The sequence below is a fragment of the Apteryx rowi genome, unplaced genomic scaffold, assembly GCF_003343035.1.
Source record: "Apteryx rowi isolate R43461 unplaced genomic scaffold, aptRow1 scaffold_200, whole genome shotgun sequence".
In the NCBI taxonomy this organism is placed as follows: domain Eukaryota; kingdom Metazoa; phylum Chordata; class Aves; order Apterygiformes; family Apterygidae; genus Apteryx; species Apteryx rowi.
In genome coordinates, this window is record NW_020448309.1 from 672,544 (window position 1) to 696,476 (window position 23,933).

Consider the following 23,933-nt stretch of genomic DNA (forward strand, 5'->3'; position numbering starts at 1 on the left):
TGTTGACAGCTGTGCAGAATGCCATGGGAGGCCAGCTTCATCTGTTAGCAGTCAGCTTGCCTCGGCTGGTTTTAAAAAAAAATATTGCTGTTCATGTTCATTTTATTGTTTCTTTCAAAGTCTTGAACAAGGACTTGGGTGCTCAGTTGCTTGGTGGTGCTCAGTTCCCCGGTCTCTGCTCTTACTGAGTATCTTTTTGACCTTTGGGCTGAGAACTGCACAGTTGCAGCTGTACAGAACTGTGCAGCCCGGCTGATGGTTGTGTCGCCCTAGGCAGAGACACCCCATTTTTTGGATGAAGAAATACCTGCAAACTTAGGAAATGTGAGACTGACATTGGAATCCGCAACAAATGGGCAATGCTGGATATGCAGATGTGGAKTCTATAGATCGTTTTTCTCCTTTTGCTTGTTCTATATGTAGCAAATCATGTGTATGTGTTTCTAAAAAGTAGAATGCAGAAATATCTCACTTCCCTGGCAGTCATTAAAAGTTCCTATTTTTTTCAGCAAAGAGAAGATTCTTTATGAGGAAGATACGCTGAAGTCCATGGAAATGGAGGAAGAGAACAAGGACTCTAGCAGTTCCAGTTCTGAGGAGGAGGAGGAAGCTGAAGAAGATGAAGTTTCAGAATCAGATGCTGAAAAGGAGTCAGGTAAGACACAGTACAGTCTCAGATTTAATCATTAGCAGAGCAGTAATGTGGGCTCAGTTTGACAACTGCATTTTTTGTTTAATTGTTAAAGACATCCTGAAATCTTTCTTTCAATGTATAGAATATGGAGAACTSTATAGCTAGTGTACTAGAAAGCTTTTTCTAAATGTCAAAGCCTTGGCTTTCCCCTGAAATTGTTTATTAAAAATATTTTCCTTAAAATATCAAAAATTCAAACTCTTTCACTTTGCAGTAGTTCATAATGACTGACACTGAGGCAATGAAGAATTTTCTTCTCCTTTTACACAGTGCCTGTAACACCCTTTAACATCATGAAAACATCTCCCTTTTGATTTCCTCGGTGTTCCAAACCAGTGCTATTCTTTTGAAAAAGGAATGTATTTCCTTTCTCCTTGCTGACTCCCAGACCAGCAGAAAAGAACTTTGGATAGAATTTTAACTTCTACTTCCAGCTCACTTGGATTTAAGCTAATACAGTATTGCATAAGTTTTTCTTAAACAGAATTTTTTTTATTTTACTTGGCTGAATCAGGGTGAATACTTCAGTTACCACAAGACTATAGAAAAGCAGTTGAACGTATGGGAAGGTAGTAATCTGCTGTATTTGGATCACAACACTGAAATGAAGAGCTGAAATTGTTCTGTGCAATTATAGAGACAAGGAACTTTTTTCTTCCTGATTATAGTGTATAATAATTGCAGAACACAGTGGAAAAATAAGGGTTAAGTACATCAAGTGATGTTAGGCTTTATAGTATAGCATATAGCTGGCATCCTATTCCTTTTCTTTCAATCCCATTCCTTTTCCATAATCTCCAAAGCTTCTTTAATTAGTTTAAGCAGCATATATGTGCAGCATGGATAGTTTAAATGAAGAACCTTAATTTTGCAGTAAGCCAATACCTATACTTAATATTTCTGTAAAGAGAGACAGATCTTAGACTATGACATGTTTAATGATTAAACTGCTTTTAACATCAGCTTATTTGGCCTATATTTCAGTATACTAATAAATAAATCCTTGCAAGAGAAGTATAATTTAAAGTTTTGTACTTCTGCTTGTATCAGTAAAATTGTTCTCTGTATTCTAATTGTATGAATTACAATGTTTATCACAGTATGAGGGACATCGAGAATCCTGGCTGATCTTTGCAGAGCTGGTACTTACAAAAGCTATTTGGGTATGACAGTAAGGAGATGAAAAATCTTTGGGCTTGTAAATCAAGCAAAAGTGGTGGAGAAGTCAGTGGCAGAAGCAGTCATGTAGTAGAAGTCACATTTATTTGCTCAATAAATCAGTGTTTTACTAGACAGTAGCCCTGTGTAGTGATGTACCAATTCTTGTAAACATGGCAAGGACTTGATCAAAACACCGCTCAAGTTGATATAGCTGTAAGAAATGGAGCTACATGGTGTTTAACTGTTTCAGGAACAACACAGGATCCTTCAGCAAGAGAAGTGCTACAGCATTCAGCATTAAATTTTGTATGAAGCCAGAGCAGGTGTTTTTATTGAATTAATTCCCTAAGCAAAGCACATTACAGTCTACTAATCTGTTGCAAAGTACTAAGGCCAAATCAGTTTGAGGACAGAAAGCTTAAGGATCAGGCTTTGGGCCTTGTTACCTGTGCTGTCCTTTCCCGGAGAGATTATTGGCCCCTTGGAGAAATTTCAATCAGAATTGAAGCTTACGCCATAAAMTTCTCAAACCTCTAAGAAAATGAACATGAATTTGTCCAAGGGGTTGTGGACATAGCTGTCAGTTGTTGCATATGTAAATGAAGTACACACTTTCAGTACCCCTTTTTAAAAAAAGGTTCAGAACTAGATAACAGCATCATCCCGTGTGTTGTACAAGTGAAAAAGTCCTCCAAAGTTAAGTAGGGATGAAAATTTATTTTCATAGAAAACTATAGATGTCACTGATATTAGCAGAGTTTCAAATACAGTCTTAACAATTATACTGTATCTGCTAGACATTTTAAATGCTTACATGGATACAGAACTGTTTTCGAAAATGGGGAAATTATCTCTCTACTCCCATTCATATGCCTCTTCAATTTCTTCTAATATTTAATATTTACATGGCTTTGTAATTCTGAGCAGTGCTGGACAGACGAAGAGGGTTATTGCCCTAAAGAATTTAAAGTCCAGATTAAGAATTAAAGAAGAAAAAAAAAAAGGCAAAACATTGTTCGGCGCGAACCCTTTAAAGGAAAAATAGGAGTTTAGAACTCCTTTGCTAACAGAGCATAATCTGGGACATAGCAGAAGCTGACAGTATAATACAGAAGCTTATTTTGAAGTATGATTTTGAAGGGCCTCAGATTGTGGTAGGTTTGTGGGATTTACAGGGCATGGGGGAGGTTATGAGATTTGAAGAGCTGAGCAGTGAAATTGCTGGAGTGCCTCAGAGTACCATGTCTCTTACAATCTGTGTTGCTCTTCAAACAAAAGCAGCAAAGTGCTTTAATGCTATTTTATTCATCTTGAGAACAATTAAAAGTTTTGCATTGGCCTATATATAACCAAGAGAAAGATCAGTATAGAAGTCTGTGGTCATTAGCTGGGGCAAGGACAGCCTTACTCTGTACAGTACCTATTACAATAGTCGATTACTGTGAATTAAAGCAGGCTGGGGAAGCTCGAAATGCTTCAAAAAACCCTCGAGAAAAATGACATTTAAAACTGAAATTTCCTGCCACATTTTGGAAGGCCTTGTTATACCGAAAGAGAGAACTAAATTTGCAGTCTCACCAAACTCATTTTGGGGAGATTGAACTAATCCTGACCTGTTTCCCTTTGATTGGAATTCATGATGTTTATCGCTCAAATTTTAGTAAATTAAAAAGCGGTGTCCTACAATGAAGACAAAGGTGCCTGTGATCATCCGATCTCTCACTGTGCCAGCGCAAGGTGCTTTCACTTATCCTTCATCTGCAGTTGACTCCTTTCAGTCACGTTGCTCACAGTTATAGTTCTTTCCTAACCTGTCATTACCACTTGGACTTTTGCCCTTGTAATTAGGATTGACCTTAAAAACCTGACCTCTATACCATAAACTTCCAGAATTGGTCACCAGTCACCATCTAGTCCAGCCTATAATCTCTGCTGACTGTCAGGTCACAGAATCACACAGAATCACAGAATGGTTGAGGTTGGAAGGGACCTCTGGAGAGATCCAACCCCCTTGCTCAAGCAGGGTCACCTAGAGCACGTTGCACAGGATAGATCAGGTCTGTTTGCTTTATAGTTCTCCCCTTCCTGCAGTGTCTTGAATTCTCCCATGTTTTACAGATTTCAGTCTCAAGAAATCAGCAAATGGCAAGCGTGTAATTTTTTTTGTCCAACTCTATATCCGTTTTCACGGTCTCCTGTAAACTGAGTCAGGCCTACAGGGAGAAATGAGTCATCTACCACCTGCTTCCTAAAAGGGCTGTGCAAAAGCGTGCAATATTTCAGAATGTTAGGCTCAAGAAATGAAATATTCGGTGCAGATGACTTTTGGAAGGTCTGAGATAATACAAAGAGAGGGAAGGGTAACTGAGACAGGTGGAGGTCAGCTTCGGTATCATGTAGACTCTTCCTAAGGGAGATGCATGCTTGTCTCTCTAATCCTGGCTCTGTCAGTTCTGCTAACTGCCTGTTATTTTTAAATGTTTCTCTTGGCTAGCTCTTTTGTGTTCCCTGTGTCCTTTGAATCCTGTATTCTAGGGGTGAGAAGGTTTGCTTCAGAAAGATTGATCTCCGAGCTCCAAGGTGCCATCCTCACAGATGCTCCCTACCAAACTGCTTTTTATATGTAATAGCAGAACACTTCATTGGTGTAGGGACATCATTTCTCAAGCATGTTGCCTGTGGCCATGTTTTGTAAGTAGCCTGTATTAGAGCCCTGTGCACTTCTGTCATTTGAACAGAATTTGATTTTTGAATTTTGTCTTTGAACAGAATGCCTGAAGCATAGTCTCTGGTTTCCCTGTGCCACAGCAAAGCCTGGCGGATGTTCTTGTGTCAGTGTTGGTGCATAGATATAAAGAAAGTTTTAGTTCTGGCCCATTCCAGTTGTCTAATGAGCAGTGAGACAGTTGTGAGTTTTGGTAGAGTTCAATTAGCTTGCTTTGGGCATTGTTAAGGATTTCTTTTGGGAATCAGTCCCAAAATGCATGTCCCTGGAGAGGACCTGAAATTATGCCCGCTAACATAAGCAACTGCAGTAGAACCACATAACGAAATCCACTAATGGGCTCGCTCRGGAGATGAGTGATGCGTGCTTTAATACATACTCATATACTGTGATAGTAATGGCACGCTCTGCTTTTCTTCCTGAATTTCKCAAGGGAAGAACAATCACTGAGAAGGAAATAAAATTGTGAATAAACTCTGTTGTCCTAGTTAAGATGTTTTCTGCAAAGATTTTGCTTGTCTCTGGGGGTCAAGTTCAAAAGCTTGCTACTTTACTTGGCAAACATATCTATCTTGTGACTGAGGAAATAAAAAGTCAGTAGAAAGTCTCCTTGCAGGAAAAAAAAGACTGCTTAGCTGTGGCACTGAAATCATCTTTAGGATCTAGAGCATTCTGAGGTCACAGCAACTCTGAATTTGAGGTTAGTGCACATTGTGCTTGTAAAGAAGAGCCTTGGAAGTGCAATACTGAAACATTTGGTTTCTCTTCTTGTTTAAAATTGTAGAAAGGAAGGAAGAGTCCTTTGCCAACCACTCCAGCCATGAAACCAGGCCTAGCATCACTGAACAAATACCACCACCAGAGCCCAACTCCTTCACTGCATCTGCCAGAAGAGTAAGTGAATTTGGAATCGATGGGGACTCCAATAGTGCTTGAAAGCAGTAGGTTTTACTGGGAAATAGATACTATGAAACTGATTTTCAGAGGAGCTGTAAGACTTGAATTAGAGAAGCACAATAGTATGTGATTACAATAAAGATGCTGTGTTAACAGTAGTGTAGGACTGGCACAAAGGAGGATATTTGTTTGCCTCTCCCAGTCTTTTATCCTCTGAAACAAGTTGTGCTGTTCACAAAAGACACCCTGCTACTGCAAGTACTTTGTGTCACTGTCAATTCTGAGATAGCTGATGCCAATCTCTTACCAGCAGGAGATCCTTCACCATCCTTCACCGGCTGGTTCCTGCCGCTGTATCAGCAGTGAAGTTGGCATTATCTCCTAAAGTGTCTCTGACATTGCCAAACTCGGTTGATTCAGTGGCATGATGTTACAGCCCAGTAAGCAGAGAGGATAAAGTTTGCATCTGACTAGATAGCTAGGCTATGAAAGCTTTTTAAAGGTGAAGCAGAGTTACTGAAATCTTATCTGAATTCTCCAGCTCTCACGTCACTCAGCTAGATGGCTCCAGGAGACTCCATGTTCCTCCGAGAACGATTATCTTGTGCTTCTGGTTTCTTTTTGCACCAGAATGTGGAGGACAGCTATACAATGCAGGCTACTTGCCAAAGACTGAAGTACTAGGTACATGTGAGAAGGGAAATATTGCTTGGTTAGACACATTTTTCTTTTTTAAACATGCTACTATGTCTAACTTCTTGGCCAGATGAAATAGAGCTCCTTTGGGCTTTGTTCACCTCCAGCTTACTTAGCTGGGGAAGCGTTAAAGGTAGAAGGGTGCTGCAAAGTGTGAGCAGTGCAGTTAACCTCTTCCTAACTGCAGAGTCTTGTTTTCACCTCATTTGAGCTGTTTGTACCCACAGTAATGCTCTTAGGGTACAGAAGTGGGCCTGTGTGCAAAGCCGTTGTTAATTTGACTTCAGTCCCTTAAGACTGACTCCTTTAAATTCTTCTACGTTTTTGTTGTTTTGTAACTGCCTTTGTCAGATTGGGTTTTATACAGGGATATACGAGTGCTTGTGTTGCCTCCATTCATGGAGATGTTAGTCTGTGTTGTCCTACGTTGTTTATAAACCATAGGAAGCAGTTTTTACTGGGGGATTTGACCTTTCTCTGAGGAAAGTGCCAAAGCTACCTAATAGTATTAGAGTTTTGTAGCTCAGTACACTGGAAGTGCCAAAATCAGCAGAGTACGGATTAACTCTGTGCATCTGCATTAAAATAATGTTAGGTAAGAAAGAATACTACAGAAATAATACAGTGCTAAAAGACTGGAGCGATAATTTCATCTTTGCAGTCTTTTTAGATGAGGGCAGAGCTCCTCAGTAGCTTCCTTTATTTTGGATAATGTCGGATGTTCTGTGTTACATAGAACATAACGTAAAAATGCTTTATCAGCTTTGACCAAAAGCCTGTCTACCTCAGTATCCTGCCCTTGACAGTGACCATCAAATGATGCTAGAGAAGATCTGAGAATTTAGCTGGACTTGCCTCCCACCTTCCAGCCATTTGCATTTCAAGGACTTGCTGAGCCTGAGGGTGGTATTTTTATATTTGATAACCCCTGCTGGATTTTTCCTCTGAATTTACACAGTCACTTTTTGAGGATCCGTAATGATTGGGAACCTACAACATCCAGTGGCAAAGGGTTCTCCAGCTTAATTACACATTGTACAGAGCTTCCTGCACTTGTTTCTTTAAGCCTGCCACATGCTGGTTTTGTTTGCTGCCCCTAGTTCCTTTATGGGAAGGAACAATAAATAATTGATCCCTATACACCCTTCTTGGTGCCACTTATGATTTTGTATACCTCTGTTGTATCTCAGCCTGAAGAGTTCTAATACACTGAATCACTCCTCATACGAAAGTTCTGTCTACTCATCCTTGTTCCCTTTTTCTGAATCTTTTCCACTTCTTTTATATTGTTTTTGAGCTGTGGAGTCCAGAGCTGTGTGCAGTTTTGAAGATGTGGGTGTACCCATCAGTAACACAGGGGCCTACTGATGTTCTGTTTGGTTTTCCGTTTCTTCCCTAATAATGCCTAATGTTTTGTTTGCCTTTTTTACACAATTCAGTGTTGAGCCTCTGTCTTTGTGGAAGTATTTATTGCGGTGCCCAGGCTCCATTCTTGAATGGCAGTAGGCATCACTTTGTGAGACTTTGTAATTGTAGCTAAAGTTCTACATTTGTACGGTTGTTCATTTGAGGAGTAATACACGCTTGTCAAAAGTGCCTCATGTAACAAAATACATGAAGGTCCATTCTGTAATACATATAGAACATGTGATTGCATGATCATACAAAGATTTAAGTTAGAAGGGGCCTCTGGAAGCCTATAGTCCAACTTCTTGCTCAAAGCAGGGCTAACTTCAAACCTGTATCATGTTGCTTTGAACTACCCAAGTCCAGCTGAGCATTGAAAGGTCTCTGAGGATGGAGATATCCCCATCCCTCTGGCTCCCTGTCCCAGTGCAGCATCATTCTTAGGGGAAATTTCTTTTTCCTTCATATCTAAATGGAATTTCCCTTGTTGGAACTTGGGCCTGTTCCTCGTTCTCCTTTCACTGCAGACTTCTGAGAAGAGGTCTAGCCCCATGTTTCCTGTAGCCCCCACCCTTCTGGTTTTTGAAGGGAGCAGTTAAATCTCTCCTTAGCCTCGTTTTCTCCATTCTAAACAAGCCCAATTTCCTCAGTCCCTTCCCTTTCATGTTTTGGGCTCCAGCTCCCTGACTGTCCTAGTGGCCTCTGCTGGACTCTCTCCAGTTTGACAGTCTGTGCAAAGGTTTTGTTTGCAGCTAGTTCTAAAAGAGTTGATTACTTTGGGGTGGGKTTTTTTTGCCTTTACTGAATAATTCCTTTTTCCTAAACCAGTGCTAATAAAGCTTCATTGTTCTTTACATTCTTACTACAGAGYGGGAAGAGGGCATTATGTGGGTGAGGGGAGCTGCACAGTGACACAAGATTTCTTTCATTAAATGTCCTTGGGGATGAGGGCACTACAGCAGCTTGCGTCCCTGTGAGCTCATCTTGAGCTATGTCATGTAATTAAACCTAAGCAGGAATTCAAATTGACTCAAAGTGAAATCAAAGTGTTATGCTTTTAAGTGTAGCCCAGCAAAAGCTGTGGCTTATTAATACTCTTTCAGAACTTAGATTGTGCTTTCGTGTACTTTTATTTCTTCCAAATGTCCATCTTTCTCCTCTACAGTTCAGTTGGCTCAACAAGTCAGAAGAGCAGAAGGATGAGTCACCTTCATCTTGGCGGCTGGGTCTACGGAAGACTGGCAGCCACAACATGCTGAGTGAAGTTGCTGCTACTCGTGAGGCACAGAGAGATAAGAGTTCTTCTATCTATCGTTCTTCATCGAGTCCTCGGATATCTGCATTATTAGACAACAAAGAAAAGGTTTGGCTTCTAGCAAAGATGTTTTAGTGCATCCCGCTAGCACGGTGCTTACCTCACAGATTTAAGACCCTTTCCCTTTGGGTTTGAGTTATTGACATTTTTTTTGTAGCCATAACAGATTTAGGTCTCTCTCATTCTTTAAATATAAATATATATTTTATATAATATATATATAGATATTTATTTATTTATATATAAATATATTTATTTATTTATTTATTTTTAACTATTCCTGTCCTGTCAGTTTTCCCTGCAGAATTGCAGTGTAGTGCCCTTTTTACCTACTTAATGCTGAGTTTGAAGTCTGCTGCCAATGAAAAATAGCTGCCAGTCTGGCAGGGTCCGTTCTTTAATGGAAACTATCTAATCTGGACAGTAGCACACATCCGCAGTGGAAATTATCCTTCACTGTCATTTAAATGGGTTCCTCGTGTGTCCACCAGCTGTACTAGTGAATCTCATCCCATGTATTCACTAGCTGTAGCTGTGCTGCCCATTTATAAGTAGTCCTTGATAAGTCCTTGTTAGAAGCTGCTTTTATTTACTAACATGCTGTTCAGAAAATCATTTTCAAAACTGATACCTTTATGCTGTCAGATTTCTTGTCCAAAAAATGCCTTAAACTAGTTGTTGGATGAGAGGAAATGCTTTCTTAATTGAAGAAAGTGGAACAAGAATTTTGTTGTCATTGAATGCACTGAAAGTATAACAGCTTTGCAGTTGAAATACTTCTTTTGCTTCATCAGGATAAAGACAACAAGAGCTATCTTGCCACGATAGCCCCCAGAAGACTAAGCAGTACAAGCGATATAGAAGAAAAAGAAAACAGGTARGACTGACTGAACTCAGCTTCTGTCCTGTAGGCTATTCCTCTGGAATATCTTTTTTCCTATGTTCATGCTTCATATCTTTTCTCAGCAGTCCCAAGTGCACAGGTATTTACAATGTTTGGAGCTATCTCTGACCTATAAAATGTTCTGGTAAGTTGCTTTCATTTAGATGAGCAGGACAGCAGGCTGGGTTCTCCACCTCTTTCTTCTTACACATATCGTCTTCATCCAGCAAATTAGATTTATGCCTGCTTTTTCCTTTTATGTGTAAATTCCTGATTTCTTTAGTTGGCACCTACACTTGCACTTCTGTAATATGCTCAATAGTGACCTTCAGTCTATGTGTTCACACATATTTCACTTTTTGATTCACGTGAGTTTGTGAACTCTCTCGTATATGGAACTGTTTYGATTGCAGGGGCTGTTTTTACAGTGATTCCGTACAGTTGCCCCTGGACGGAACCACAGTATAAATGGGATAAATGTCTCAAGTATCTTAAGACATGGTTGAGGAGCTAATCCCTCCAAACAGATTCTTCACAGTTTGTGCAAGAAGGAGGAAGTCTTAGGCTTAGCCTCATTTCCAGCCACTCCTACAAAAGTGTTAGAAAGGCACACATAGAAATGTCATAGTGAACTGTAATTGTTGTGAAGAAGTCATAGGAGAAGATGACCATGAGAGAGAATTTTAGCACAGTTTGAGATTCTTCACTGATCTTTTGCTGGAACCTCCCTGCTGTGTTCTTGCTTAATCTCAGCCAGCCACTGTGATTTGGAGTTTAGCAGACAATTTGTGTTTGAATGACTGATAAGCCCGAGTAGTTTTGGCAGTAGCTCGTATTGAGTGGCACATCCAGCTGACTGCTGATAAGCGTCCTTTGCTCTATAAAATAGAGAATGAAGAGGACTGGACTGCATGAACAGATGGTGGCCAGACATCCTCTGTAGTACAGTTTTTTTCCCAATATTCTTTCCTTTCGACACAGCATGAGTACCACTTCATGGAGCCCCCAGGTGTCTGAAAGGGCATCAGAATCAATAGTGCAGTTGAAAAATGAAAAATAATTACAGGCTAACAAGTAAATGGGTTAGTGTTGCATATGCTCTAGGCTGGCTCTAGGTCCAGCCCACAACCAGAGCAGAATATGGCATTTTGCCAACGTGGGAGTTAGGATAAYGAGCCCTGATTTCAGGTAACCATGATAAATAGGACTACTAATAATTTATTCATAAATTGTCAAGTAGTTTTAGATATTGACAGATATTTTATTTGTTGTTTTCTGCTGCTAAACATAGCAAAAGATGTGCCATACTGAATCACTTTTACTTCTGTCGGTGTCTGGATAACTTGGAGAGTAAAAACTCCTTACRGCTGCAATATTTGTCTATTTGTGCAATGTTGTGTGATGCAAGGTGGCAGACAGAATGTCAAATTGCATTATTTAATATATTAAAATACTGTTATGGGCAATCTAAACTTCAATTCCAAGTTTTCTGTTTTAAAAAAGGTCTTGCTCCTCCTCAAGCAAAACATCTCATCTTCTTATGATTCTTAAATAGTACAGCTGGTAATCACAGAAACTAATGTTAAGGCCAGCAGAAGCGTTTCAGTGAGTTGCGTCACCTGTAAACAATGGTGATCCTAAGTGGAGGAGAAGGCTTTGCGTTGTAAATACTCTTCAGAGCAGGACTGTAGAGAAGCCAAAATCACACTCCGAAAGTTTTTCTAAACCAACCTTTTGCTCTCTACTGCTTTAGAGAATCAGCTGTTAACTTAGTGCGGAGTGGCTCTTACACCCGGCAGCCGTGGAGGGATGAATCAAAGGGAAACGAAGCCCCTCATTCTGGTGCACCAGCCACCTATGTATCTACCTACTTGAAAAGGTATGGCCAGCTCTGTTTTATATGGGTTCCTGGGCAATCAGATCTGCTCTTCGCATGCCTGCCAAACTTCATCCTTTTGCTTTCTGTATTCTGCATCAGTGTAATTGGCCTTGGGACCCTCTCACTACTGGGAGCAGGAAACAAAAACTAAGGTTTGCCTACATTTGTCACACTAAACAGTCTTTCTAAAGACCATCATTTTTGTTGACTTGTAAATAGCTGAACTGAATTTAAACTCTTGTTCGTGTAATTCAAATGCAAAATCTTTTGTCTCAATTTTATGATAGTATTATGGATAGATAATAAAAGGAAAATTGATCATAAACAAAGACTAAAGCAATTATACTGTGAAATCATTGTTCAGATAACTATTAACAGGTAAGTTGTAGCTTCTCTATAATTTTGGTTTATATTAGTGCATGTTTATGGATTCAAAATTATCATGAAAAATAGTAGTGTTCTTGTGCATGACTGACACTTGTTAATGAGTATGACTGATGTCTCCAACCATTTTCTTGTGGCAGTAAGAAAACAGTTTCTGCACAGTGTATGTGAAACTGTAGAGGCAATTTCTGATTGCTGGTAGACTAGCCAAGCAGAATCAGGAAAGGAATCCTGTACATAACTTCTTTAATTGGTAGTATCTTTTACCTGTTTGGAAGGCAGAGGCTCAGTTTCCGTGAAGCACCAGCTAATGGCCATCTCTGAATGAGATGAGCAGGTGGCCTGTTCTTGGCCTGCTGTTGGAGTAAGGCAAATTATACGTTACTGGGTTTTCATCTCTAGTGCGAGAAGGACAACCATTCCCTTGTGCAAGTACTGCACCATCACCTCATCTTTATTTAAGGGGATACTGAGAACCATCACAGCATCATGTATAAGCTTGTCATGCTGCAAAGCCATTTGGTCTGTGCTTAATGAAAAGGCCAGAAATGTTTCAAAGTTTTAGATGGTGATTCACCAAATTCTAGATCCTGAACTAAATAACTGTCCTGAAAATGGAACAATTGCTTGAGGTATTTGGGAAGAGACGCATGTTTTATGTCGGTAGTGGTAAGCGCTCTTACAGGACATGTCTCTCCAATTGCTCAGCATATGCAGGCACATTTCCACAAAAGGTGAAGCATATCTGCTTCAAGCACTTCAAGCAGTGGATTTTTTTCGTGATCTGCTGATCCATTCCAGTGACTTCACATCTATCCTGGGACCTGATGACAGGCCAACCTCCGTAGCTTGTCTCTCTTTAAAGGCAATCAAACAAGCAGCAGCTGATTGCRTTGGAAAACTTTTGCTTCTTGCAGCTGGCATGCCTTATTGCTCCCTGTTCTGAAAGACAGTCCAGTCAATAACATCACTAAAATCACTTTGTCTGTGGAACTTTTACAAACTTTGACTCTTTATTTCAGCTAATCAAGAACCAGATTTAGTATTACAGTTCATATAGTTGTACTGTATTTCCTTGGTTAAACTGTACAGAGAGTAACTAAGCTGTTGACCGGCACTAGCGGATTTCTTGTCACAAAGGCTGAATTCTGGCCTTTTGTGGGAGGGTGTTGGATTGTGAGCAATTACAGAGAATAGCTTTGTCTAGTAGCAATCAAAAGTAGGGTGTTTTTTAAGATCTCAGCAGTTTTGCGTTTTATGGGCAAACAGTAAAATCTTAATCTTCCCACTATTCTCTAATAGCTTTCTATAGAAAAGCACAGAGGAATTAAATATAATAATTAAATATAACCATATTGAACCTCTGTTTTTTCCCAGCCTTGAGTGTCAACCTCTAAGACGAGAAAGGGAACCAGGTTGCCCTTTAAGAATAAGCTTTTCGTCACTTCCATGTATTAATAAAACTCTAAATACAATCCCAAAAGCTAAAATCTCATCCTGAGAGAGGAGGAATTAAAATGAACATGACATACTTGGATGTTACTGACAGGACTTCTTCTGTACATCTGCATTCCCTTTTACTTTAGCATTTAACTAATCTCCATAAAGGTATCCAGTTAAATGCTGTACGCGCTTCTATATAACCCCCACATAAAGAGTGAACAGTGGCAACAGATTTTCTTATAAGACATCAAAAATGGCTTTTCTACTGTAAAGGGGACAAAACAGCTTGCAGTGATATTGCAAGTGTTTGTCAGGTTTAGTGGAAGCACATGTTAAAGCTCTCTGTCTAATGATACTGACTGTCATTCATGCTACTTTCTCTGTGTGCATATCACTAGGGAAAAATCTCACAGAACCCTTTTCTGACAGCCTGGTCTCCATTTCAGTGCATATTGGCCTTTGAACAGCTCATTCACATTGCTTGTATGAAAAAGAATTTGGGGGAAAAATGGCACAGCAGACTGAATTAATCTAGCATCCTTCCTTTGACATCATCTCATAAGAGATGCCTCACAGGAAGGGTTCACATACCCCAAAGTGAAATAACTTTTTCACACAGTTAGTTTTTTCTTCATTTCCTCATATTTGCAGACACATGGTCTTACTATTTTTGTTCCACGTAAAAACCATCACAGGAGGTCAGGGCAACAGTCCATGCAGCCCAGACTGTTTCTGAGAGCAACCAGTATTGAGGGACAAGGTGCAAAAGTTAGGATAACTTAAGTGTGATCTTCTTCCCTGCTTGCAATCTCCTTGTTTCCAGCAGTCAAAAGTTAGGAGCCAGGGTTACACCTAGACCATTGTTCTTAATAGCCACCACTGTGTCTAACTTCCATAAGCAAATCCTATTTTGATCTCTGCAGTTACCCCATGGCAGTGTGTTCAAAAAATACTTAAATGCTTTGTGCAATCCTTTTTTTTTTTTTTTAAAGTGTATGTGTAAGCATCTGAAGAGTTTTGCGTTCCACTTGCCTTATTGGTTTGTGGCAGTGAGTTTCAGAAGTTAGTTGTTTTCAGAAGTACTTTTTTTTATCAATTTGAAATGTTGCTTTCCATTTCATCGCCCTTTCCCTGGTGTTTATGTTAGAGAATGCGCAGCAGTGTGTCAGTGCCTTTTTTTATTTCTGATGTCAAATTCTTTACTATAAATTCATAATCTTCCTTTTTATAAATTCATATGGACACAGGTGTTAATTAGCAAGATTTTCCAGCTAACCTTCTTTCTTGTAATTTTCTGGACCTGATAACACCAAATGTGAGCAATTGACTAAAGACATTAGAGTCCATCTCAAACTGTGATATCACCCATGCAAGATAACGGGATGGAGAGTTGAATTCCCGTACAGCTGGCAATGCCTTGGCTCCCTTCTTGTGAGCAGGAGTGTGTGAGTTGAATGTCCTAGCACTGCCGTTCTCCGATCCGGGGTGGGTATATGTAGGAGTGGGCACACTGAATAGCGTCACCATGCTCCTATCCTCTTTCCCCTCTTCTTCCCCTCCCAAGTCCCCCGCATCTCTGTTCTCCCTGGTGCCTGGTTCTGCTTCTGTTCTGCTGTCTCCTCTTTTAACCACTCTGTCTCCCCTTTTCACCCGTTACCTTTTCCCTTCTGAAAAACAGTCCATCACAGGTCTTATTAGATAACGCCCATATTTTCTCCCTTACTTCCTAAGTCCTTTGTCTCCTTTCCAGCCACCTCTCACACCCCAACCTCTGCGCCTTAGCATCCTTCTTCGTGCCAGAGGGTCTGAACATCCACATCGGCCCTGATCCCCCATGGTTGCCACCAGCTTTTCACCTCTTCCTTCTCTTGTTCATTGCCCTCACGCATGTTCCACCACCRTCTTCTCAGTATGCCAGGCCCTGATTTCTCCCCCTCATTTCTGCAACTTCACAGCTGCTTGCTCTGCAAACCCACACCAGCCGGGTTCAGCTCCCTGCTCTCATCCTCCTCCCAGCACATCTCCAAGGCTTGGCCTTCTCTTCCTGAGCACAGTCAACAAGGGGAGGCAGTTATTTCCATTAGGACTTCCTGCTTCCCAGTCCTCCAGGGCAGGAGCCAGTTTTCTAGAGGAAGCTTTGTTTGGGATCGGGTGGAGGTTGTTACCTGGTGACAATAACTTGATTGTTCCTTTGTGACCTGGGTATGGCAAAAAGCCATCAACTGAAGAGCCCAAATGTAAAAGATCTCCCCATGGAGGCCATCCAGGGTGCACCAGTCTCTCCTCTGGCTGTAGAGGGACCAGCTGCTTATTATGGGCTGTCTGGTGGTCTTGGCCTATGAACTTGTTTGTAAATTGGGTGTCAAAGTGATTTGGACTGGATCCTCTCCCGAACTGTCCTTGGCAGTTGACCTGTCCCCTTCAGGTTTTCTTTCAGCCTCAGGCTGCTCTGTCTGACTCGTGCTCCAGTCTTGACTGCCAGTTCCAGTCTGTTTACTCCAGCTTTCCGTACACCTACCGTTCTTTGTCCCAGTCTGTTCTTCCTCTAGGTCAACTTTTATTCTTGAATATTTTTTGGACAGTTTTGGTAGCTGTTTTCCAAATACACGGAGTTTGTGCCAAATGTTCCCTAAAGAAAATCAGAGCCTGAACCAGTCATCTTTGCCAAAGCTCCAAGCCATTGAAAAGAAGTTCTTAAAACTGGAAGTACTGGGCGTCCTTAGGAGGTGATGCAGCCAGATCTGCTTATGTCACTCTTTCCTTCCCTGCTTTAAGCAATCTGATCCTTGCTCATTGTTTCTACCTTTCTCCCATGCGCAGGGGTGCAGTGTGTGCTGCTTTCACTGCAGTAGGACTTTCCGCTTCTGATTTCACTGATTCACCTCCGCACCGTTATTCTCTCACTGAAACTCAGCTGGGCTTATCCAAAAGGTGTGATGCTAGCGCTAGCCTGTGCGTGAATGATCTTCAGTGACCCTGGTGTATTCTAATCTCTCTGCATACATTTTACTAAGATATAATATTCCCTCCCTTTCCAGCTGAGAGCTCAGCTGGGGTGATGTTCTGTTGAATATTAACTGTGCTCTGAAGGACGTGATTTTGTGATGTTTTACAGTGCTTCATTTGGTAGAAGTAGTGACCTCAACAGTCCCTACATTTCAACCAGTCGCAATACATCTCTAGCTACCTCACCCACTACCATTGGTTCATCTACCTCATTGGGCACCCAGTGGCAACCTGTCTCTTCCTGTCCCACATCTCTCGGTGCGAATACTACTGCATCAGCCCGCCAGTATACCAGGTAACAGCTCGCAGCTCAGATAATGCCGAAGAAAATCAGCATTCGGGTTGGAAGTTCAGAATGCTAGAATTGGATTATGGGTTAGAAATACACTTCCACGCAGGAAGCGCGGGTAAGATATTTCAGTATCAGTCTGTGGGACTGTTTCAGGAGTGCTTATGCACCAGGAAGCAGTTAAAATGCCATATGTGACCTTAGCTTCTTCACTCACTGGAGTGCTCAACTGTGCATTCTTACTGTCCTGTTATAGGCAGTGTTTTACTCTGGCTGCTCTTGGGCATTCAGTTTACAAGCTCTTGGAGTTCATTCCTTCTGCTTATTCACCAGTAAGATTTTCTAATCATTTTTTACTACAAACAGGGATGTGAGGTTATGAATTCCTCCTGCTTATTCTTCTCCATTTAAAAAAAAAAAAAAAAACATTTTAATGTATGCTGTTCTCTTCAAAAACAGAGATCTAGAACCAGAAAAATGAACTGTCAGTGCTCCCTTGAGATGTCTGGTCTCACCTGGCAGTCGAGTTCACTTGCTTTGCTTTCCATTATGTCTTCTCTATTTCAGAACCCCTTTCAGGCAACAAACCGATTCTGCTGTAGAGAAAAATACAGAGGGCATCTCTGCTAGCACCCCCCTAGGTGTAATCACAAATCGTGCTGTACTCGGCTCTGCCAATGGTATTGCGAATGCCGGTGCTGTCTCAACTACAGGAAAGGACTTCTCAGCTGAGGAAGCCAGGGAGCGCAGAAGGTTAGTGAGAAAGTGCCAGTTCGTTTCATTCCTCCTGTATGACCAGATGTCACATGTTGGTGATGGTGGGTATGTAAGAACTGTTTCGTAGGTGCGATGTGGAGTTAGTCTGCTGCCCTCGCTCCTTCTTAAAGTTTTGGACTGACTCATCACTGGGTTATAGGTGAAATTTAGTTTCATAATTTTCTACTTGTCTTTTCAGTGTCTCAGCCTTTTTCTTCGGTAGCCATCTCAACTACTAATCTCAGTCCTGAAAGCCTTTGTGTAGAGAGACAGATAGCACAGTAACCACTAGCTGTAGGTTCTGTAACGTGAATCCCATCTTGATATGAGTGTTGGACCAAGACACATTCAAAAAAAAAAATCCCTCTGATTCTTCTCAGCTGAGTTTACATGTGCCCAGATGGAGACATCTTTACTGCGCAAGTCCCCTAGGCTCCCTCTGTAGTTAATGGTGAAAACACAACATTTTCTGGAGCGTGATTTATTTGAGCCATTATAGACGTATGATACAGGAGGAGATGAACTGTGCTCTAGCAGCATATGCTTCTTTCTGTTGACTGTAAAGGAAGACTAGTGCAGAGGTAGAAGTCTGCCATGTACAACCAAGGCTGTTCCAACAGTAGCAGCATTTTGAATGATGCTGAATCTAGCTGGTCATATCTCTTTCTTATCACATGGTTTTATTTTAAGACTGGAAAAATACAAATCTTGGATAGCTGGTGCTCTTTTCAAAGGAAATTTGCCTTGTACATTTATGTAGTGCATTATTTGATACAGAATATCAAATAATACGTGCATGATATGTGATTCTTGCAAACAAGTTACCTTTGAAAGATCTATTTCTTCCAATGGCGTTGATTAAAATAAATGCTAGTAAATACCATGCAGTGATGAACTGTATACTTCTAATCAGCAGCCAATTCATGGGGTGTTTTCAGTAAATAGATTCTTCCAAACTAAAACAAGTTTTCCTTAAAATACTAAACTTTGTGAGTGGAGATAGTACTGTGAAATATTTTAAATGTCCTGAAATTAAAGGACATGAAAAGTAATAATGGAAATTATCACTTATAAGGATGAAGATGGCAGAGCTCAGAAGTGCTATGTAGTCTACAGTCAGCCGCCTGACCTCTCAGATGGAGGGAGGACATGCTTGCTGTGGACTCCTTTTGCTTTAGCTGCAGCAGATCTAAGAAAGAAGGCTAGACTGTGCTGTTTGGAAAATACTCAAACCTTTAAGGGTGTGGGTTTTTTTGGGGGGAGGGGTTGGTTTTTTTTGGTTTTTTGAGGCACTTCAGATAGTGCTTTGAAGGTATTGCAAGCTCTCTGGGTGAACCACATTCTTCATTTCTTTATGCAGGGAAATAATATGAAAGAGCTACTACAGAGCATCCTCTTTGCCCATAAGGACACTTATGTTTAAAATTAGGAGTGCCTCTGTGCATTCCTAGTTGTTTTGCTAGGGTCAGTTGGCTTGGTTTTATTTGCAGTTGAATCAAGATCAGTTGCCTAATGATACTCCTGGTGCAAAGTGAGATTGTGCAAAGAGGACAGGTTGTGTATTGTGCTTTCGGTTCACACTTTAGACGATTCCACAACAGTATCTCCATTTTGGCAAGCCCAGAATAAAGTTTCAAAAGCTTTAGATTCTTCCCGGGAAAAGTGGGCTCCACAAAACCCACCAGACTCTTGGCACAGTCTCCAGACAGGAAGCTTGACTGTGATAGTACTTGTAAATGCCAAAAAGAGCATCTATTAATATTACTGCATTGGCATTTATTACTGAATCAGTTTCTATAAATAATATAGAAGATCTGTTTAAGTCTCCTGCATTTTTTATTAGCGAACCAGCTCTTATGAATTATGCTAATGCAAAGACAAGCACCAGAAAAGTTCCTCCCACCTTTAACTGATGCTTTGAAACTACTGAGGGGGAAAAAACACAGCAATGATGCATTGTGCTTATGGGTGGAGGAAACCTTATTTATGAATGTGGAATGCTGTAATAGCAGGATATACCGAATGGGTAACTGCACATTTTGAACTAGGAAGTGTGGACTTAGAGAAACAAGAGAGGTCACCTAAATGGGAAAAGATTATTTTGGAAGCAGGCCAATTTTGGGAGGGAGGTGGGGAGAAGGAAAATGGCAAACAGTTGTCAGGGAAGCACTGTATGGATTTCAGTTCCCACCGGCAGCTGTTGCAGTAGCATTTGGTCTGCTTCAGTGTTTCCAAAGCTCCAGGTCTCTCTTAGCAACAAAAACATAAACAAGCTTATCATCTAATATTAGATCACAGCGATATCTCCTAACTTGTGGCCTTAAATTGTCCATCTGAAGCCAAAAGGTTAAAGCAGAAAACTCTCTGCTAGGTCTGCAGAGGAATGACTAGCAAAATGGTCTGGAGTACTGTTTTTGCATTGTCTGCCAGCCAACAYGCTTTGTCCTGGCTCGCTCTAGCATTTCTTCCGTGATGTTTTACTTGCTGCTTGTTGGCTAACTAAATTGGTCAGCAAACGCTCCGGTAGTTGCAAAATAGTGTAAATCATGCCCCATGTTTTTAGAGGGAGAGAGAGAGAGAGAGAGAGGAAAGGGGGAGAGAGGAAAAAAAAAAGGCAGCACAGGAAAAAATCAGTTTGGAGGAATTTAATGCAAGCTGTATACCTGGACTGACCGTAGCAAATTGTTGCCTGGTGTTAGAGCCATATGTCTTGGACGTTGAGCCAGCTGCTGCTGTGCATATTTACAGGTACCCAGCTGCCTGTTAGGCCCCCTTAATTCTGCTGCAGCGCAGCAGTTTACTGATGCTAAGAGGCTGGGAATATGCCATTTTCTCGAGCCAATATTTTTTCCAGTTAATTTCTTTTTCTTTTTCCGTGGGAATTTTGGAGCCAGAGCTAAACACTGCTGTTTGGCCATTTTGATGATCTCCTGCCAGTGTCAAATTGTCTCGCATTTCAAATGAATTTATCCAGCTGAACTCTAAGCAGCGCTGTGTCTTCTAACGGTGAATTACAAGCACGTCAGTGCTGTGCAGACGGTGTATCATGTAGATCCTGTTCTTCCTGGTACAAAACTAACATTGTCTTGATTTCCGCCTGGTGCGAGCAGGTGGCAGGGCTTCAGGGGTCTCCTGCTGGCTGCTGCTGGATTATCCGCTGTTAACCAAGATGACAGCGGCCTCTAGCGCCGCTCAAACATCCTTGGCGAAATTTATCTGTGATCCTGCCCTTGTCGTTTCGATGTGCTCTGTGGCCACGTCTTCTCCCAGGAGCCCGTCTAAGCTGCAGCTCCTCTCCTTAGGTGCAGGGTTCTTGCTTCGTAGGACTCCATGCGCGCAGAAGACAACTTTGGCTTTTAGGAGCACTGACGTTCCCTACAGATGGAAGTGATTCTTTAGGAGATCTTGCCAGGCTGGGATGTGCCTTGTTGTCAGACCTGTCTGGATGTTGCTGTGCGATACCTAGCACTGAAAGGATGGTCTCAGGTTTTGGGCTACTCTGAAGCCTTTCTTATAACCAGTCTGGTTCCCAGGGCAGATTGCAAAGCCAGCATGAAGCTCACAGCTTGTAGTTGGCTGTTAGGTCGGGTGAGATGAGCATCCACCAAGAACTTCTGAAACCCTCAAGGGCAGGTCTCAGGTCTGTATGTTCTCAGGAGTTTGAACAGTTTGAAAGGCCACACTTGAATTTGAAAACTTGCCTATTTTTGTAAGAATTAGGAGTTCAATTTGTCCCTCCTGGTCTTCCCCAGGCAGTTCATTTATATGATTGCGTTTTGGAATTGTATTTTTCTTTCCTGTTCATCAGGAAGCTTCCAGCAGGATAGTAATACTTGGTGACTCGGCAAGCTGTTAGTTAGAGACTGGAAATACATCTCTGTCTTGCTTATTTTTTAATGTACTCTTTGACCAGTTTTGCAAAGAAATCAAGAATAAGAGTTAGCTGAGCTTGTTTTTTAAGGAGCTTTGGGGCTGATGGCTCTTCTCTGCTGAGCATCTTGCCCTCTGGAGTTTCCCCTGTGAATTTTTTCAGGTGAACAAAATTCGTTGACACGCTAGATAAATGTCTAGCAAATATTTTCTCTTTTCTGCTTCATTACAAAGAGATTTCTAAGGACCCGGCTGCTAATTATACTAGCATGTAGATTAGGCTTTCTAATTTTATATTAATAACTGAATCCTCCTCCACCAGTACTCTAGGATGAACAATTTTGGCAAGTCCTTTTACCTCGTGATTCTTGTCCTGTCCAAATTCAGAACATGACTCTTCTAGGGTGAGTGCAGATGCCCGATCGGTCTGTTAACCCTTATCATCTGACCGCAAATACAAAGCACTGCTCTAAGAGTTAACCTGCGGAATTTGCACACAAAGGATATTTAAATTTCACTTCGAAGGAACTGGTGGAAAAAATTGTGAGCGTTGTCTCACTACCGTGTTGTTTTTTTCAGTAGCGTTCGACTCTATAACGCGTATCGTTGGGTGACTTAAAACAGAGTGGTCCTGTTCTCCTGGGGAAGGTCCCCAGGTTGCGAAGCAGTGGGGATGCTTGTGCAAGCTTGGGAAGGGACAGCTTTCCTCCCCGTGCCGCGCAGTGGACAACAAGAAGTTAAAAGGCCTCCTCTCGCCCATGAAGAAGTGAACAATCATCTGGCACCTGCTGCTGAAAGCATTTATCTGCCATGCTCTTGCAGTTAATCTCTTTCAGATAAAGACGGCCTTTTTTAAAAAGCTGCTGGTGCAGATGACGTGGGAGGGCAGGAATTCTGCCGGCGGTTGGATTTGCCATGTTGGGAAGAGATGAGGTTGCTCCCGCTGTATCAGAAATCAGGCTGCCTTTTTATTTGGAAAAAGGTCGAGGTGTGGGATGGGGGTCACTGCCCTTGAGCCTCATTCCCTGTAAAGAAGGCAAGCAGGTGTGCTGCCGCATGCTCAGCTGCCGGCTGACTTTATCCAGTGCTCAGGGGCAGGAGGGGGGCGATATTTTGGCATCCACTTTGGGCGGAGGAGCCCAGGCTGTAGGTTGGCCTGCTAACTAAAAGCAGGAATATATGCAGGATCCTACAGGAATGGTCAAGGAAACCAAGCTGGGACCACTCGAGCTAACCAATTTAAAAGACCCGCAGCTTGGCAGCATGGCACGAGCAGAAGGTAAAATTGCCTTTCCCCATCCCAAAATTGCCTTTCCCCATCCCTGTCTCTATGCAGAATTTGTTTGTGTTTCTTCTGTAGTTACTAATCGCAGCCGCTGACGTGTTTCACATATTTGATCGTTGTATCTAATGCCACCTTTGTCTAACTGCAAGTTCTGCAGCCAGGATTTCGGTTACATCTGAGTATCATTATGTGAGTGTTCAGGGTATGGGTGTTTAACTCTGTGTTCAAATACGTTTTCGTGTCCAAAAATGGCCATAAGAAACTAAAATATGTACTACAAGTATTTGTGAAAGTACTGTTTGAGGGTACAGCTGAGAACTAATTTAGCACAAAATCAGCAATTCTGTTAAATCCTTTGCTCCGCAGCACTGATGTGTGGATGTTACAGGTGGAGAAGCAAATGAAGCCATGTAGCTGCCCRGGGATTTCTGTAGGAAAAGTTTTTGAGCAACCGGAATAAATCTTCTATCCCTTAGAACAGCGGGAAACAGAGCATCTGGCACATGATAAGAAATTGCAGTCTTAGCTCAGTAGGAAATGGAAGCCAGTTATACATTATTAATATTCAGTGATGTTTTCTGTAAGTCAGCTGGGGGGCTGATCCGTGATTATATTCCTTGAAACTTTTCAGACATTTGTTAAATAGATTCTTCCACAAGGTGGCAGTCGGAGGCTTCTTAGCCCTATCTGCCAAGTGACCATTTCTCCTAAGGTTTTGGGTTCACTAGCTGAACCCTTTTTATCACCAGCAAGTTTTGATTTTTTTGGTTGCAAAAGGAAATTTCCTAAATATTCCGCTTTTGCCGAGTGAATCTTTTTCGGGAATTTCCTGCCTTGCTTCAGACTGCGAGCTAGCTTCTGGGAAGCTGTGATAGGTCTGCTGGAGGTTGTTTAAAATGTCAGATTGGGTTCTCTGACTTGCACTCCCTTGAAAATGAGAAAGAAAAATTCTGGGGGAGGCAAGACATAGATCCTTGCCTTCGTTCCATTCATCAACTGGCAGAAGCTGGAGAGTTAGCAACTGCCTTTCATCCCACTCCGCTTCATGCAGCAATTTTTTTATTTTTTTTTAAGCAAAGATTCAGCCTCTGAAGACTGCAGACTCTAGCGCGCGTTGGTCGGTGATGCAGTGCTAAACTGCTCAGCGTTGCATATTGACACCTAATGTCCTCTGCTGAGCAGAAACCAATCTGAGAATATTCCAGCCTGGGAAGCTTTGCACTTGTGACATCCACAACTAAAT

General features: G+C 41.6%; 1 protein-coding gene across 3 annotated transcripts in view; it reads left to right on the forward strand.

The window, feature by feature from the left end:
- PPP1R12B (protein phosphatase 1 regulatory subunit 12B) overlaps positions 1–23,933 on the forward strand; it is a 96,727-nt gene that overhangs the window by 15,783 nt on the left and 57,011 nt on the right. For 2 of the 3 annotated variants that reach the window (XM_026063771.1, XM_026063772.1), the window contains 8 exons: positions 510–655; positions 5,365–5,474; positions 8,746–8,943; positions 9,690–9,772; positions 11,532–11,657; positions 16,067–16,210; positions 16,600–16,785; positions 17,347–17,532. In XM_026063771.1, coding sequence (XP_025919556.1) covers positions 510–655; positions 5,365–5,474; positions 8,746–8,943; positions 9,690–9,772; positions 11,532–11,657; positions 16,067–16,210; positions 16,600–16,785; positions 17,347–17,532 — 1,179 coding nt within the window. The remainder of the gene's footprint in view (positions 1–509; positions 656–5,364; positions 5,475–8,745; positions 8,944–9,689; positions 9,773–11,531; positions 11,658–16,066; positions 16,211–16,599; positions 16,786–17,346; positions 17,533–23,933) is intronic. The other variant, XM_026063773.1, reaches the window with a different exon arrangement.